General features: G+C 41.9%; 1 protein-coding gene across 10 annotated transcripts in view; it reads left to right on the top strand.

The window, feature by feature from the left end:
- LOC127597482 (pleckstrin homology domain-containing family A member 7-like) overlaps positions 1–14,832 on the top strand; it is a 75,824-nt gene that overhangs the window by 22,991 nt on the left and 38,001 nt on the right. For 9 of the 10 annotated variants that reach the window (XM_052060530.1, XM_052060532.1, XM_052060535.1 and 6 more), the window contains one exon: positions 11,219–11,302. In XM_052060530.1, the coding sequence (XP_051916490.1) occupies positions 11,219–11,302 (84 nt within the window). Of the gene's footprint in view, positions 1–110; positions 288–11,218; positions 11,303–14,832 lie in introns of those variants that run through there. The other variant, XM_052060539.1, reaches the window with a different exon arrangement.

Consider the following 14,832-nt stretch of genomic DNA (forward strand, 5'->3'; position numbering starts at 1 on the left):
GTCAAGTCATGTCACGCAAAATCAGGAGGTGTATCGTATTGTATAAGTCCCCCACCTCTCCCACTTATCTTGCGAGTCATTTAGCTGCCAGGTCTGACCGGTGTGTGACTTATCGATCACCTCCGCGGTTCTGAGAGCCTGTTAATCATTACCTCATCTGTCAGAGGACTCGCCTACATTTTTCGCCCGAATCCAATATGTTGGAGTGAAAGTAGTGCTTGCTGACCAGACTTTGATGCTCGCTTCACTAATCCAGAATAAACCGAGAGGGTCAGCCTAGCGCGGAGGTGAGCGTCATAAGATTTGTGCGTGTGTGCATGTGCCTGTGTCGGTCTATGTGTACAGTACCTGCCCCACTAACAAGGCTGGTATTCCATTTGCTATTGCACTCGCAGACAACAAACGATTGAACAATCATTAACATACATCTTGGAGAGTGTGTGTGCTGGTGTGTGTCTGTGTGTGTTATGGATTGTGTATTTGAGCATGATTTGTGAAACCACCAAATGTATCGAGAGAGACCCTGGGTGAAAAACTGATTGACATTCAACAATGAACTTGTGTGTTGTGCGTAACCACATCGTGTTTATTGAGATTTTGCCATTTGACTGTTCTTTCTGTTCATCTATATACTTTGTAGGTGTTGCTATCATGTTAAACAAGGCAAATTAAATTGCAGACAAACGTGCATCATCAAAGATTTAAAAAAAAAGATTAGGTTTGTAAGTAGAATTTTGAAGAAAAAAGGCTGTAGCATAAAATGAAAAGGAAGCACTGAATACTTGACAGATGTACAGCACCGGTACATTCAAAAACTCATTGTTGTGAGGAGACTACGAATGTGCTCCAACTCTTGTTTTCTCCCCGCTTGGAGGCAGTATTATATGATGTTTTTCAGCCGATGATGGATGTTTCACTTCAATATTTACAGCATGTACGTAGTGTATGTATGTGCGTGTGCGATATCCTGCTGAGTAATGCTTGTGACAGATTAAACTCTTTCCAGCGTAGAATCATTTACCACGTTCACTACCACCGCTGTCTCGGATTTCTAAAAGGACGCTGTAAGAATTAAAAAAAATAAAAAATGTGCTTAATCACTATTGTAGGCTCAAGTTACTTTAATGCGGACTCTCAGCAGTTGCTGTCTTGGAGCCACGATGAACCTTTTATGCAGAAAACAGCTAAGGCATATGGCGACACGAGATCCTGGCGTAATGTTATCAAATACTTGCCAGACAGTGACAATTTCTTGCAGTGAAAAGTTTCCACTCCTCCACGAACAACCCAGGTTAAATTTGGCTCCACTGCGACACGCTTGTCCTTCACTCAAAATGTATCATTGAGCATACTTCCTTGACACCGATTCCTCTACATTACTACTTTCCTATTTAGAGTGGCTTTGCGAAACATCCTGGATTGTTTCGTAAAGTTTGTATAAAACATCAACGTGGAGTTTTCCTGCGTCTAGCTGAACCCTCCCTCTCCCAAAAAAAACCCCAACAAAAAATGGAATTCATGAATAGCGAACTGCAAATTGGTGAGATTTTCACTCATGATTTTTGGTTTGTGCGATCAATTATGAATTTCAGCATCTCACCGATGCTATGGATGCTATCGTTAGCCGGCTCGCTATGTTTGCCCCCTTCCTTCTGGTGACTTGCACTGTGCACACCGGGCACACTATCCCAGTCGACTCCTGTCCTTCACTATGGATATTTTCTCCTTTTCTTGATATTGTGTGGTGGACACTTGACACTTTGACAAGCGGTCCTAGCGGAATGACACCCCAAAGGTCACAGTGGCAGTACACTCAGACGGAACATTCAGCATTCCTTGACACAAACTTGTTTTTTTTTTCCCCTGACAATGGCATCTGACACTGAAGCCCGGAGCTAACATCAGCTGTTTTATTGGGCAGCCCGTTTAGGCAGAAGACAAGATGGGCTGTATTAATAGCGCCCTCCACTGGTTGTTGCCAAATCCATTCCACAGCCTTTTTCTCAATGGAATTGCTGCAAGGTAATTCCAGCCTACTCGTCGTTCTTCATCTGTGTCTCTGAAGATAAACAGTTGGGCTTTCGCAGTCTCTAATCTTGGGCCCAATCCTAGACGAAACTGGGTTGTGGTCTACTCCAGACAGGAACGTATTGGAACCTAAATTGGGTCCTGGGTGTATTTGTGGATGGGGGATTTGGGATGACCGTCATTAGCTGTACACAGTATTTGTCGACGACACAAAAAAATATTAAAACATTATATATACTATCTATCTATCTATCTATCTATCTATCTATCTATCTATCTATCTATCTATCTATCTATCTATCTATCTATCTATCTATCTATCTATCTATCTATCTATCTATCTATCTATCTATCTATCTATCTATCTATCTATCTATCTATCTATCTATCTATCTATCTATCTATCTATCTATCTATCTATCTATCTATCTATCTATCTATCTATCTATCTATCTATCTATCTATCTATCTATCTATCTATCTATCTATCTATCTATCTATCTATCTATCTATCTATCTATCTATCTATCTATCTATCTATCTATCTATCTATCTATCTATCTATCTATCTATCTATCTATCTATCTATCTATCTATCTATCTATCTATCTATCTATCTATCTATCTATCTATCTATCTATCTATCTATCTAATTTATTTCTGGATTTTTAGGTGCATTTTGGTGAAACCTACCCATGCTTTACTGCTACTTACAAAAAATCTGATAGTCGCATGGGATTATAGAGCACACTGTTGGCTTTTGAGAAAATTGAATGCTTTTAGGTGCGTCTAATAGTGCGGAATATACGGTACTATATTTTCATCTTTACAAGCCGGTTTTAGGATCAAGTTGATTTTTAGACCTTGTATACAGTTTCTGCAGTCATTTTAGCAAGGCCGCTGATGACTTGTATAGTTTATTGCGAAGCACCCAGAGATGATAAAATCGAAGGCGCCAGTGTCTATCTGTGTAAATGTGTGTGTGTGCGTGTGTTACATCATAACGGAGCACTGTTGGCCAGTGAACTCGTCATTTCTCACCGATATGGGTGCTTTACGCAGTTGTAACAGCGGGCTATTCTCACTGTCAATGGTGGACAGGTCCTTGTCCAAAGCACACAACGAGGACTTTAAAAAGTGCAAATGGAGTCGGCTTGGGAAAGTATGTGTCACACTTGACGCCTAATTAGCACCCTGCAAACACTGACGCAATGTTGGGATTTGTGTAACACTGAAGCAAACTTTTATTCGAGAATTCCTGAAATTACAATGGAAAGGTTCTAATCTTTTGAGAGCCTGGAGCACTAGGTGGTAAAATCACTGTTTATTATGTTACTTCCAACTAATTAATCACCTTTTTGGGGGTTTCAACATCTCAAGAAACTGATCTATGTTTTCATTTGCGTGTCCCCTGGTGAAATTGTATTTCTTTTAACAGTGCCAAGCACTAATCAATGGCCCCTGGAATAAAAAAACAAACAAAAAAACAATTAATTAAAAAAAAACATGAAAAATAATTAGCCTGCCAGTTTCATCAATCAATATGAAAATGGCTGCATGTGTCTATCATAAAAAGTTGCAACAAAAAGTCTACAGAACCTTGGCCTGAAATTGAACAGGAAGTCGACCATTTTTATCTCTGTTATCTGTCCTGCCCCTGAGTTATGCACCTTTGAAGTACTTGTTCTGTCATGTGGTTGCACTGTTAAGACAATTAAGACCTTTATTTTGACGCGGCTTTGAAAGTTGTAGGAACTTTGCGTCTTTCCTTCTTTGAAGGAGCAAGCATGCTAGGCTGCGGCACAGCAGAAGCAGGTGGTAGACATTCAACGGAATGGAAGTAGTGACTGCATGCCAGCCACTTGCGCTGCGTGCACGTGGTCTCTTCAGAATTCAATGACTGTAAGTATTGCTTGATGCGTGCGTGTTAATTTGATATATATGAATTATATTGTGCGTGGTTTGCGAGTAAAATACAGTGCCGGTCGCACAGTCACTTCTTTTATCCGCGTTTCTGTTACAGTTTTGCTCCAAGGCATTGTCAACGTGAGAAAGTCAGTAATGGAGCAAGGACGCTCATCTTTATAAATGTTTTTGAGATTAGCTTTGAAAAAGGGAATTTGAAAAAAATAACCCTGATACCAGTTTCAATTGAGACATAAATGGGTGAACATGTTTTCCAGTACAGGATGCATTAAAAGTCTCAAAAACTCATGCCTGAAACAGGATGTCTTTAATTTTAGTGAAGCAGACATTTTTTTCACTATTTCTTTTATGTGATTTTTGGGTATGGCTAAAACAGTGACCAGTGACACACTAGGGCGTCCGGCATGAATCATCCCTCTCCCAATATATAAGAGCTTGAGCTGCCTTACTGATAATATTTTCAATCATTCAAATTTGGCAGGGCTGTGAACGGCATTCTTGTCTGTGGTGCGTCAAATTTACAAAAGACAACTTATTTTTCTTATAAAGGGCCTTTTTTTCTCCCCTCTGCAAACTCTGGCTTTGATTTAGATGTGACACACACACTCACACACAAACGTGGATGCACATTTTGTCTCCTTTCAGCACACCGTGAAATGTTTTGAATGTGAATGCGTTACCGACTTAGCTCGTCTATTAGCATGCCAGGCAGTCAGTCGCCATGCCGACTGCCTCTTTTCCTTCCCAAAAGCTCTATACACACACACACACACAGAATATTTAAAGGAGGTGTTGTTGGAAGTACTCTAATCGCCATCTGCAAGAACATCCCAGCGCTGTTTGGAAATATCTATGGCGCTGGACATGAAAGTGGAGGGGCTTATTTTAAGCTAAAGATGGTTTCATGTAGATGTTACCATGGCAACAAGATGTCCTGCATCAGTCTCCTGAGGGGCCAGGGTTGGTAAGTGGTAGAGGGGCTACTTATCATTTGTTTTACGGCATCACAATGCAAAGTAGTCGCGGCTCAGGCTGCTGTTTTCTGATTGGGCGTTGGTAACGCGGAGCACCCGACCAACTCCATCGCATCCCCACCCCAGACGCGAATAAAGACACAATCAAGAAAGCTTATCAGCGCTGAAGAATCTGCGTGGTGCTTCTCAGCGGCGCTACAATTAAGTGCCACTTTACAGCCCCCCACTCAAGGTGACGGGGGGGGGCTGAAAAACATAAAGAGCAGCGGAAGCAAGACTCAGCAAAGTGGAATTAAGAGCTTTGAAATGATCACTGAAATGGGCCCGAGGCAAGAGCACAAATTATTTTCAACAATATCTCCTGAAACAAAGTTCAGCGCCACGCATTTGTTCCTCGGTTCATGCAGAAAAAACGTATTTACTGTTGTGCACATTTTGAGCATGACGTCTCTGATCCACTGGTTAAAGGACACTTTGATTCTCTCCTCTTTCATCTCAAACTGCTTCAAACAACAAAGCGTGTGATGGAAAAGTGGTTAGAACTGCATGACTGTCCGTGTTTTATGTTATGTGTTGTGTTTATTATTTTACTTTATGTTAACTGTTTTGTAAAGCGCTTTGTTACTGCTGCCGCTGTTGTGAAAGCGCTATATAAATCAGCATGTATTGTATTGTTACACTGTAAAAATAGGTTCCGTATTTTCCGCACGATAGGGCGCACCTAAATGCTTCCAACTTTCAGTGCGCCTTATAATCCGATGCACCTTATATATGGATCAATATTCTGATTTCTCTGATGTATTATTTTAAATACTCTGTCAAGCATTTTTGGTACAGCTGCAGCAATTGTGAAAGCTCGCTATCGATAAAGCTGTATGAATTGTATTATATTGTGTTCTCTTTAGCGTAGCTCCATCTAGTGGATGCATATGGCAACCGCAGCCACACTTGTAGCTTCTCTTCCATGCGCCTTATAATGCGGTACGCCTTATATATGAAAACAGTTTCAAAATAGGCCTTTCGTTGAAGGTGCACCTTATACTCCGAAGTGCCTTATAGTGTGGAAAATATGGTATTCGTTTTAACCGTTGCAACTCTCTTCGAAGAACCATTTGCTAAACCATGCTCAGTCTGAATCCCAAATGCCAAATTTTAACCTTTTTTCCGTCTCTTCCCATCAATCAAAGTCTGACTCTCGAAAGCATAGTACCCAACGATTACGCTGCAGTGTCGCGGTGGTTAAAAATCATTTTGCATCTCCGATCTGCTCGGAAAACCGTTCAGGGTTGACAGTTGAATATGACACCACACTCAAAAAGCGTAGGCAGCACACCAATATTCAGGATTTCCTCAACCTGTATGATGCATAGTTCCTCAACAATGTCACTTAGGAAAAAAATCGGTTCAGATTACAATAAATAGGTGTTGAATAAACATGATATTACCATGACCTACTGACAACCTTTAATAATTCTTGTATTTGTTTTCATTTCTTATTCCACCAGCACTGCCGACAATGGGATTATGTTTTAGCAGTCGCTAATGCCTAATTTACATGAAAGAAGTAGAATTAAGAACATAATCCTCAGCCTCTTTTCACTCTTCATCATCCATCCCTCTCAATATGTAACTGACGTTCGTGTTCCATCCGCTAATTAACATGGCCGCTCACTCCTGTAGCTTTTATTGGAAAAGTGACTTCACTGTGGGGATTTTATTTTAATTAAATATACATATATATTTTTTGTAAACACTAATGTCACATATTCTGAGCAGCCCGGAAGGTGTGTTTCTCTTGGAGCTTCCACGTCTGAATCTTTGTGTTGTGCCCGCGGGGCTTCTCTTTCTCCACGTTTTGTCATTTGTCATCAGCCAGAGCGGTGGAGTGTGTGAAGTGCTCACGGCGTGAGACGAGCTTTAACGCCTGTCTGTGTGTTTCCCCTGTTGTCAAGTTGACTCACACATTGTTAAGTCTCCTCAGATACATAGATGACAGATAGTCGGGTAATGATGGTGTCCTGACAGCCATATCCAAGCAGAGAGTCGAAGTAGATGGTGCTTGATAAATTTGAGACTACCTGTCATTGAAATGATGAGAGCGTCAAGTGTCACGACTCTTTCAATTTCAGTCAAGTTTTTATGAATGACATTTTTTAAACGGGATTAAAACGACCTTCCTACCAACAGTACCCGTTAAGTAAGCGCTACAACTTAACTTCCTGCCATTAGTTTTCTAGACAGCTACAAATCCGATTCCAACCGTTCTCCTGTTTTACGCTTCATAACACATTTCAATAGTCTCCAGGTCTGGACTGCAGGCATGTCAGTTTACTACCTGCACTCTTTTACTACTAAGCCACGCTGTTCTATCACATGCAGAACATGGTTTGACATTGTATTGCTGAATGAAGCAGTAGGGCGTCCATGAAAAGGGCGTTATTTGGACGACAGCGTATGATGCTCCAAAACCTGCATGTACCTTTCAGCATTAATGGTGCATTCACAGATGTGTAAGTTACCCATTCCGTCATCTCCAGACTGCCGATTGTGCACCTTATAAGATGTAGTTTCTGAACTTATCTTCCGGGAGACAGTGAATTTGCATTCAGTCACTCATCTGGTTGAGTTGATTATGAAGATTAAAAGAGAATTTGCAATGCGAGCGCCGCTCATTTGAAGGATTTCTCATCACTCATTAATAATTAGAACCGCTGCATATTACATCTCGCAGTTTGGCAAACATGCTTTTCAAGATGTGCTCCATTACAGGCATCCTCCTTGGTTTGATGTAGAATATGCAATCTTAACAAGGCAATAATAAAGAGCATTAAAACTCTGATGTAATACTGTGTATCATAGATCGTAATTAGTACGACTTGAAGTTCACTCCCAATCAAATGTTTTATGTAGCCTAAAAGCTTCAGACGACTATTTTCTCAAGAGGCCGACAGGTCATGGAGAGAAGTGTTGTGCGGTTCATGGTGAACGTTTGAAAAGCCTCCTGGCTGGTCAATACGTCTGCTTTACGAATAAAATGTATATTTACCCGTAGTCGGTCATGTCTGTCGCCAATGGACTTGAGTCGGAGTTAGGAAAGCGCGGCCACGAGGAGTGCAGGGCCTTTGACTGTAAGGGAAGTCAGATTCAATGCTTGGCGAGAGAGAAGGAGAGAGAATCAATCTCAACTCGACTCTCGTGTCGTCTCAGAACACGTTTCGCCTCTCATCTGCGTAGGCCACATCAGTTCATGCAACAGGCTAATTAGGACAGCACCAGCGGTGTCCGTAGGAAACCTAACAATTTATTCTCCAGGTTAGAGATTTGCCCCTAAAACCTTAAGTGTGCATGTGCGTGTGTGTGACCATGTCTGCGTGCTATCACTCCATGTGAAACCTGATCAAGAGATGATACCAGCAGCGATGTGGAGTTGAACCAAATGTGTCAGCGCCATATGCCCGCTGGAATTCACTGACAGCGCAGGCCCGGCTTGGAACTCAGCATGTTGATTCGATGCAGTGTATGTATGTATTTGCATACAACACCGCGTCTATTTCCGAGCGTGCCGGCGTACTCGCGGCACATTTTTTTGCTCGGAGGGACAGAGAAGTGGTGAGGGCGCAGAAGTTATCATGCGGGCGGAAGGTAAACCAAGGTGCTGGCATACTGTCAGGTTTTTATTTATTAGCTGTGGTCTTGGCATGGCAAGCGTGTGTTAGCGTGGATGCTGTGTGCCCGTGACCATCTTCAGAGGATTTGTTGGGATCAGCAGATGTTCTAATTCGGAGTTCAGATTGTGGAATATTCAGCCAGGCAACGACGTTGGATGATTCACTTCTGGCTCAGTTGTGCGCTCCAGAATTTTTCAAATATGCAGTGCTTAAACCAGCTTAACTAAGCATCATGACATTTGGTCAGCGTGTCTATCATGAGGAGAGACACAAAAAAGTCTCAAGATGCCAAACCTGAATAGACACAGAAAGTCAGAAATTTTGGTTTGAGGCTGCATTTCTACGGTCCATTTGGCCTTTTCCACGGCCTGCTCAAAGCCACATTTGCCACATTTGTCAAATTGAAACAAAGACAGTCGAGCACCCTGTATTTTGCTTTTTCACTGAGCACCATTAAATTTGTTACCCATATGATACTCAGTCTGTCTCCCTCCATAGGTCATTTTTATTTTTCATATTGTGGGACCATGTTTCTCTGATCTGTCACCTTTTTTAAATATTAATTATTATCCTGACTGTACTTGCTCTCAACCAGCACACCCGCACTCACACAAAACATGCGCTTGAATGGGAATGACCTTGTCTCTCTACACGCTGCCCCGCATCGCTGCACTTCAAATGCATTTCGTCTGGAAAAACCTTTAAATAGCCCGGGCCTTTGACTCCATAACTTGTCAGCCACACATCTGGTTTGCTGTCTACAGGACAACATGACATCAGATAAGGGAAAAGGTGTTGCATCCGTTTCCCATTGATGGCCAACGATAATCTGATATATCAGTCAGAGGATATACATTCATGTCAAATATTTTCTTTCGTGATGGATGTTCCTGCGAAGTCATGTGTTCCAGCAGGTGCAGCATTGCTATGTCAGATCATGTGTTGTGCATGTGTGTTTGCATGAGATGTGGACGGGTGGGGAGGGGGGCGGGGGGTGGATGGACCACTTATGTCACACGAGTGCCGCTCACAAACTACTCCCTGTGTTTACTGAACCGCCCCCAACATATACCTTAGGAGCTTGATAAATGTCACGTGCATTTGGACGGTTAGCGAAAGGTTGAACGCGGGAACGAGATAACGGTGACAACATGGCAGCTCCTTGGTGTCGGACTTTGTCTGAGAAAGAGGTGTTTGGATCAGAACCCTGCTAAAATAAACAGCGTAAACCAGCATGGTTTTTTTGTGTTTTCATGCTGGTCTGACACCACCAAGACTAGCAGCAAAAGCAAAATAAAACAGCCAAGATTCAAACACTCAAACCTTGCTCGACCAACTGGGCCACCGCCACCTAGCAAGACTAACAAGTTGTCGTTACCCTGCTGGTAGTTGGTGACACAAGCAAGATTCCAGCTGGTCACCAGCTATCTCCAGGTCCTGGCAGGGCCCCAGCAACAGGCTGCCCGTGTTGGGCAGCTATTGCTCAGTGTATAGAGTGGGTTGCCTAGTGACCGAAGATTTGGTTGTCCGAGCCTTTGTTGTTTTGTTTTTCTTTTCCTACTGGTCTTGCTGGATACATCAGCGTGAAAACACAGCCAAACAATGCTGGTCTGTTTGTAGTGTCAAGAAGGCATGACTGAAATGAGGAGAGCATGTCTGCCATTTTGGTTAGAAGCTAACATTTTGGCGTCAATTTTAACCTTTACAGGGGTCCTTCAAAGTTGAATTTGTCCCATTGCTACTAAATTTCAATCATCAATGCTTGACAAATGTGATTCCAAGGTTTCACACCTTTTTGCTGTGTCGGTGTGGTACGGTCGAGAAATTTGATGACTTGCCATCGGTTCAGAAGTGCACCACAGCATTTTAAAGCCTCTGAAGCCAGTTTTACTTCGCAACATAACATTTGTCAGCAATGAGTAGACTCATAAAAAAGTCTCAGAAACCATCACGAAAACACACAAATCTAACCTAGCGTTACATACAATTAATGTTATCTATATGACGCAACAAGAATTCCACAGGGGGTTCTCCAATTTATTTATTTATTTTTTTCACGTTACAGGCCGACACACCGTCGATTAAAAAAAAATGTATTTCTAATCCGACAGTTTGTTTTTTCTAACATTGTTCAGTTTGGTATTCTTGAGACACACCAATCCAAAAGCACGCAGCTCAGTTAGCACATGTTAACACTACAAGCTAACTAATGCTACAACTGATAAATAATACTGGACACTTAACAATGCCTTTGTGCATCCTCATATAAGGAAGGGACTTTATAATGATGTCATGGCATTGCCCCATTGATTGCTTGATGCCACCTTCACAGCAGTAAGGTTTATTTTATTACTTACTTTGATGTATTAACTAGCGGTAATAGTGGTCGGCCATGTTGTTTATCTGTCTTTGAATACCGTAATGGCCCAGTCCTGCTCCAGCCAGTATTTTGTGCTGAGTCCACACAGGCTATACACTGTCGAGGACAGTGGGGTGAGTGGGCGTGGGTGGGCCTATTGTCATCCCAGTTGTGGTCAGTCTGTTTGATTTGTCATCGTGCTGAGATCAGGGGCGAACTTTGCCAACCTCTTCTTCCCCTGTCTTATTTTTCTTTGGTTTCAGTCATAACCAGAGGAGCACCACCTTTCGTCATCCCGTGACCGGGCAGGTTTCTCCGGAGAGCATCGATTTCTTCCTTCAAGAACAGTGAGTGATGCTTTGTTATTTCTTTTTATGCTGAGGCTGACTCCTCTTTAAATACATATTGCCGAATTTGTCCATAGCGCCCATTCTAGCTTTCTGTCTCCACATTGTAAATAATGGCCAAAGTGATTTTTTGGGGGGGCTTTCTTTTTTTGAAAGAACACCTTAAGGCTGGTGTTGAATGCATTTTTTTGACAGTTTGGTTCACTGAGAGTTAGAGGAGGAGCTCAGTGTACCCATCGGTAAAAAATTAGCAAGGTAAACAGTTTAGCATAGGTTAGCATAGTGCAATGACTAAGTCTAAAGTCTAAAATCTGCTGCCACCTCCTCTATGTGAATACAATTTTGTGCTCGAGGGTTTGAAATAAAATTTCAATCATGACAGAAAAACTATACTTTGCCCGGAAAAATATTTTTATTTTATTGAGTGGGATACATTTTAAATGACATTTTATGGCTTAATATTAGACTACACAATTTTAATTTTATTTTGTTCAATTTATATAACATTTCAGAGGCACATTTTAAATTAAAATGCATCAATTTATTATAATTCTATGAAATGTAATCGCATTTTTAATATTTGGCCTTGAAGGTTAAGGTTGAGTTCAGCCATGTGTCATATTTCGCTGTCTTGTGCGTTGACGTCAAGCGTGACTCAGGTAAACACTTGAGCTTCATGCATAAGTGTTGAATGCATTTTCAAGAACTTTAGTCAACGCCACACATTATCATTCATTTTGACCAACTTGAGGCTCGGTGATTCTGTCTTCAAATAAATGGAATGCAGGAGCAGGAAGTAGTGGCGTCTAGGCCGCTTCCAAAATAAGGGCGCACGATAAGGTGTTCTCCACATTGTTAAGTCCTGAACACTTGAGCCACTCCACGCTTTTGCGATAACCCCACTGAAAACGGCCTACGCACACGCACGCGCACATGCACGCTCGCGCAGGTGGGCTCACATCAAGCTTTCAGATGCAGTATCCACTCAGCAATGACAACCTGTGAGCTGTCAAGAGTTGACATGATACAATTGTCAACAAGTGCAGACTATGCTTGAGTAATTTGTGTGATGTGACTTACGGGATTTAATTGAGTAAGGAGCCATGAACATTGTATTTTATTTAATTTGATGTAATTTGTGTTTAGTTGTGAATTTAATTAAACTTAATTAAATGTATTTTCAACTCTGACATAATGTAATTCATCGCTTAATTAGCACTAAAAATGTTTATAATTTAATTTGATCAGCCATTAAAATGAAATTGAGTTCGATTTGATTTGAAAATATAATTTAAGTTGATTTAACATTTATGCCTGAAAAGGTCATTTGAATTCATTTATTATTTATATTTATTACCCGAGAAAGTGAAACTCTATTTAATTTAATATGCCGAAATGTATTTTATTTTATATTTATTCCTGGATGGACGGATACCTAAAAGATACTTTATATCATGATTCATCCATTTTGAACACTGCTTCAGGGTCCGTCCGGGAGGGTGGTAGGGTATAGTTTGGGCGGAGGTGGAGTTGGGGGGGGGGGGTGCTGTAGCCCGTCCCAGCTGACCTCAGGGGCAAGGCAGACTACATCCTCAATTGGTCGCCAGTCAGCCGCATGGCACATATAGACACACACACACACACGCACACAGAAAATGGCACTGTATTCACCATCGCATCACGATCACAGCGGCTTGGACCAGCCTGCTTGACGCCCACGTTGCCGCCGCTAATAAGACCGATCCATCAGCAGCCAAAGCGAGGGAACAATCTAACCTGCTGGCTGGTCACACATACGCGTGCGCGCACACACGCTCGCTCGCTCAAGAGAAGTAAGAGAGATGTTTAATGAGGAACAAGAGGGGCAGGAGAGCAACCAAGCAAGACAGTGATGGAAGCGACATGTCATGAAGCATAAACTTTATTTTCTTCCTGAGAGAAACATGTGTAGAAATAATCTTCAAATTATAGCGAATTATAGCCAAAGCAAGAACTCTGTTGCTTTTGAATGAGATTAATGTCACCATGCCGGTTTTTGACTGTGGGTGATTTCTAGTCATCGGCTACTGATGCTAATCATTACGCCGTGAATGGTGTTTTGCATTGGTTGATAGCGATAAGCTCGACCGACTTTTCACTGATGGCGAGCAATAAGAAACTCATTTCGCTGATCGCGTAGTGTTACACTCGCATTACTTGTGTGCATGCAGAGGGGAGTCGGGTCATTTCCCACTCAGGGGCGGTGTGAATGTGAACGGCTGTTCGTCTCAAATATGTGCCGTCTTGAGTGACAGTTCAGTTACCCAAACATGAAGCGTACAGTTTTAATTGCATGCTGTTAATTTTGGTTGTCCGCGATGCCGGTTATCTTGCAAAGATAAAGTATGAGAGGACCGATTACAGCAATCGTAAAAAGTACATTGCACACATACTTTGTGCATGATGTGGACTTGTTCAAGTGTCCTCCGGATGTGCACACTAACATTAACCGGGAATAACTGGCGAGAGGAGCGTATTCATTTTATGATGTTCCCTTGCTTACAGTGGACATTTTGGACTGGATTATATTGAGTACACGTGTTCAGTTCTACAAAAAAAGCTTGAGATTTTGTCTTGATTTTGCTCCACCTCCACTATTGGCTGTGATTCGACCTTATTAAGTGTGCCGTGGGTGTAGGCCTACTTTCAAATGTGCACAAAAGCACAGACAGGAAATATCACAATCCCAACAAAGGAAATGCAGCGTGAATGGCACAACCAAACAAAAAAAGCGGACACAGTATGGGGACCGATGCAGGCCCGTTGATTTTGATATTTATATATTCAACATTTCCTTGAGAAATGTAGCTTTGTCAGCTAGGAGACGTGTGAAACATTCCCAGGCAGCGATAATGTGGTTTGTCTCAGAGTTTTTTTCCCCCCCCCCCCTTGAAAATGCCACTCCGGTGAACGTGTGACGCCCGCCTGCCACTCGCTTCCCTCACAGGCCACTACAGACTTTCTTCAGTCTTGCCTCATTTCCTTCAGGGTGAATTTTCTATCTCTATTGTTTGAATAATGCCAGACTGGAGACGTGTGTGCGTTTGTGTGTGTTTTCGGACTCAGGAGTCCAATGTTCGTCTTCTAAAAATCTGAGCAATTAAATCAATATAAATTGGAATGATACAATGTAAGAACTCTGCAGTGTGTGATGAATACTGTTTGAAACACACCTCTCGAAAGCAAACCAGCAAATACACTGGAACTTTAATGGCTGGATTAGAGGTGCATAGACATAAAATATGGTGCTTTGCCATATTAGAGAGTGGTGTTTATTTTTTCAGCTCTGTGGGAGCAACGCTGATGACCGTATTTTCCACGCTAAAAGGCGCACTGAATTCAATGAATGGCCTATTTTGTAGTTTTTTTCATACATTGGGCGCACCGCATTATAAGGCGCAATCTACAATGCATCCACTAGATGGAGCTACGCTCAAGGAAACACCAACGGAACGCTCCGATGTGAGTAAAACACATTTAATAACGCAGCG

Source organism: Hippocampus zosterae, chromosome 3 (assembly GCF_025434085.1).
Source record: "Hippocampus zosterae strain Florida chromosome 3, ASM2543408v3, whole genome shotgun sequence".
In the NCBI taxonomy this organism is placed as follows: domain Eukaryota; kingdom Metazoa; phylum Chordata; class Actinopteri; order Syngnathiformes; family Syngnathidae; genus Hippocampus; species Hippocampus zosterae.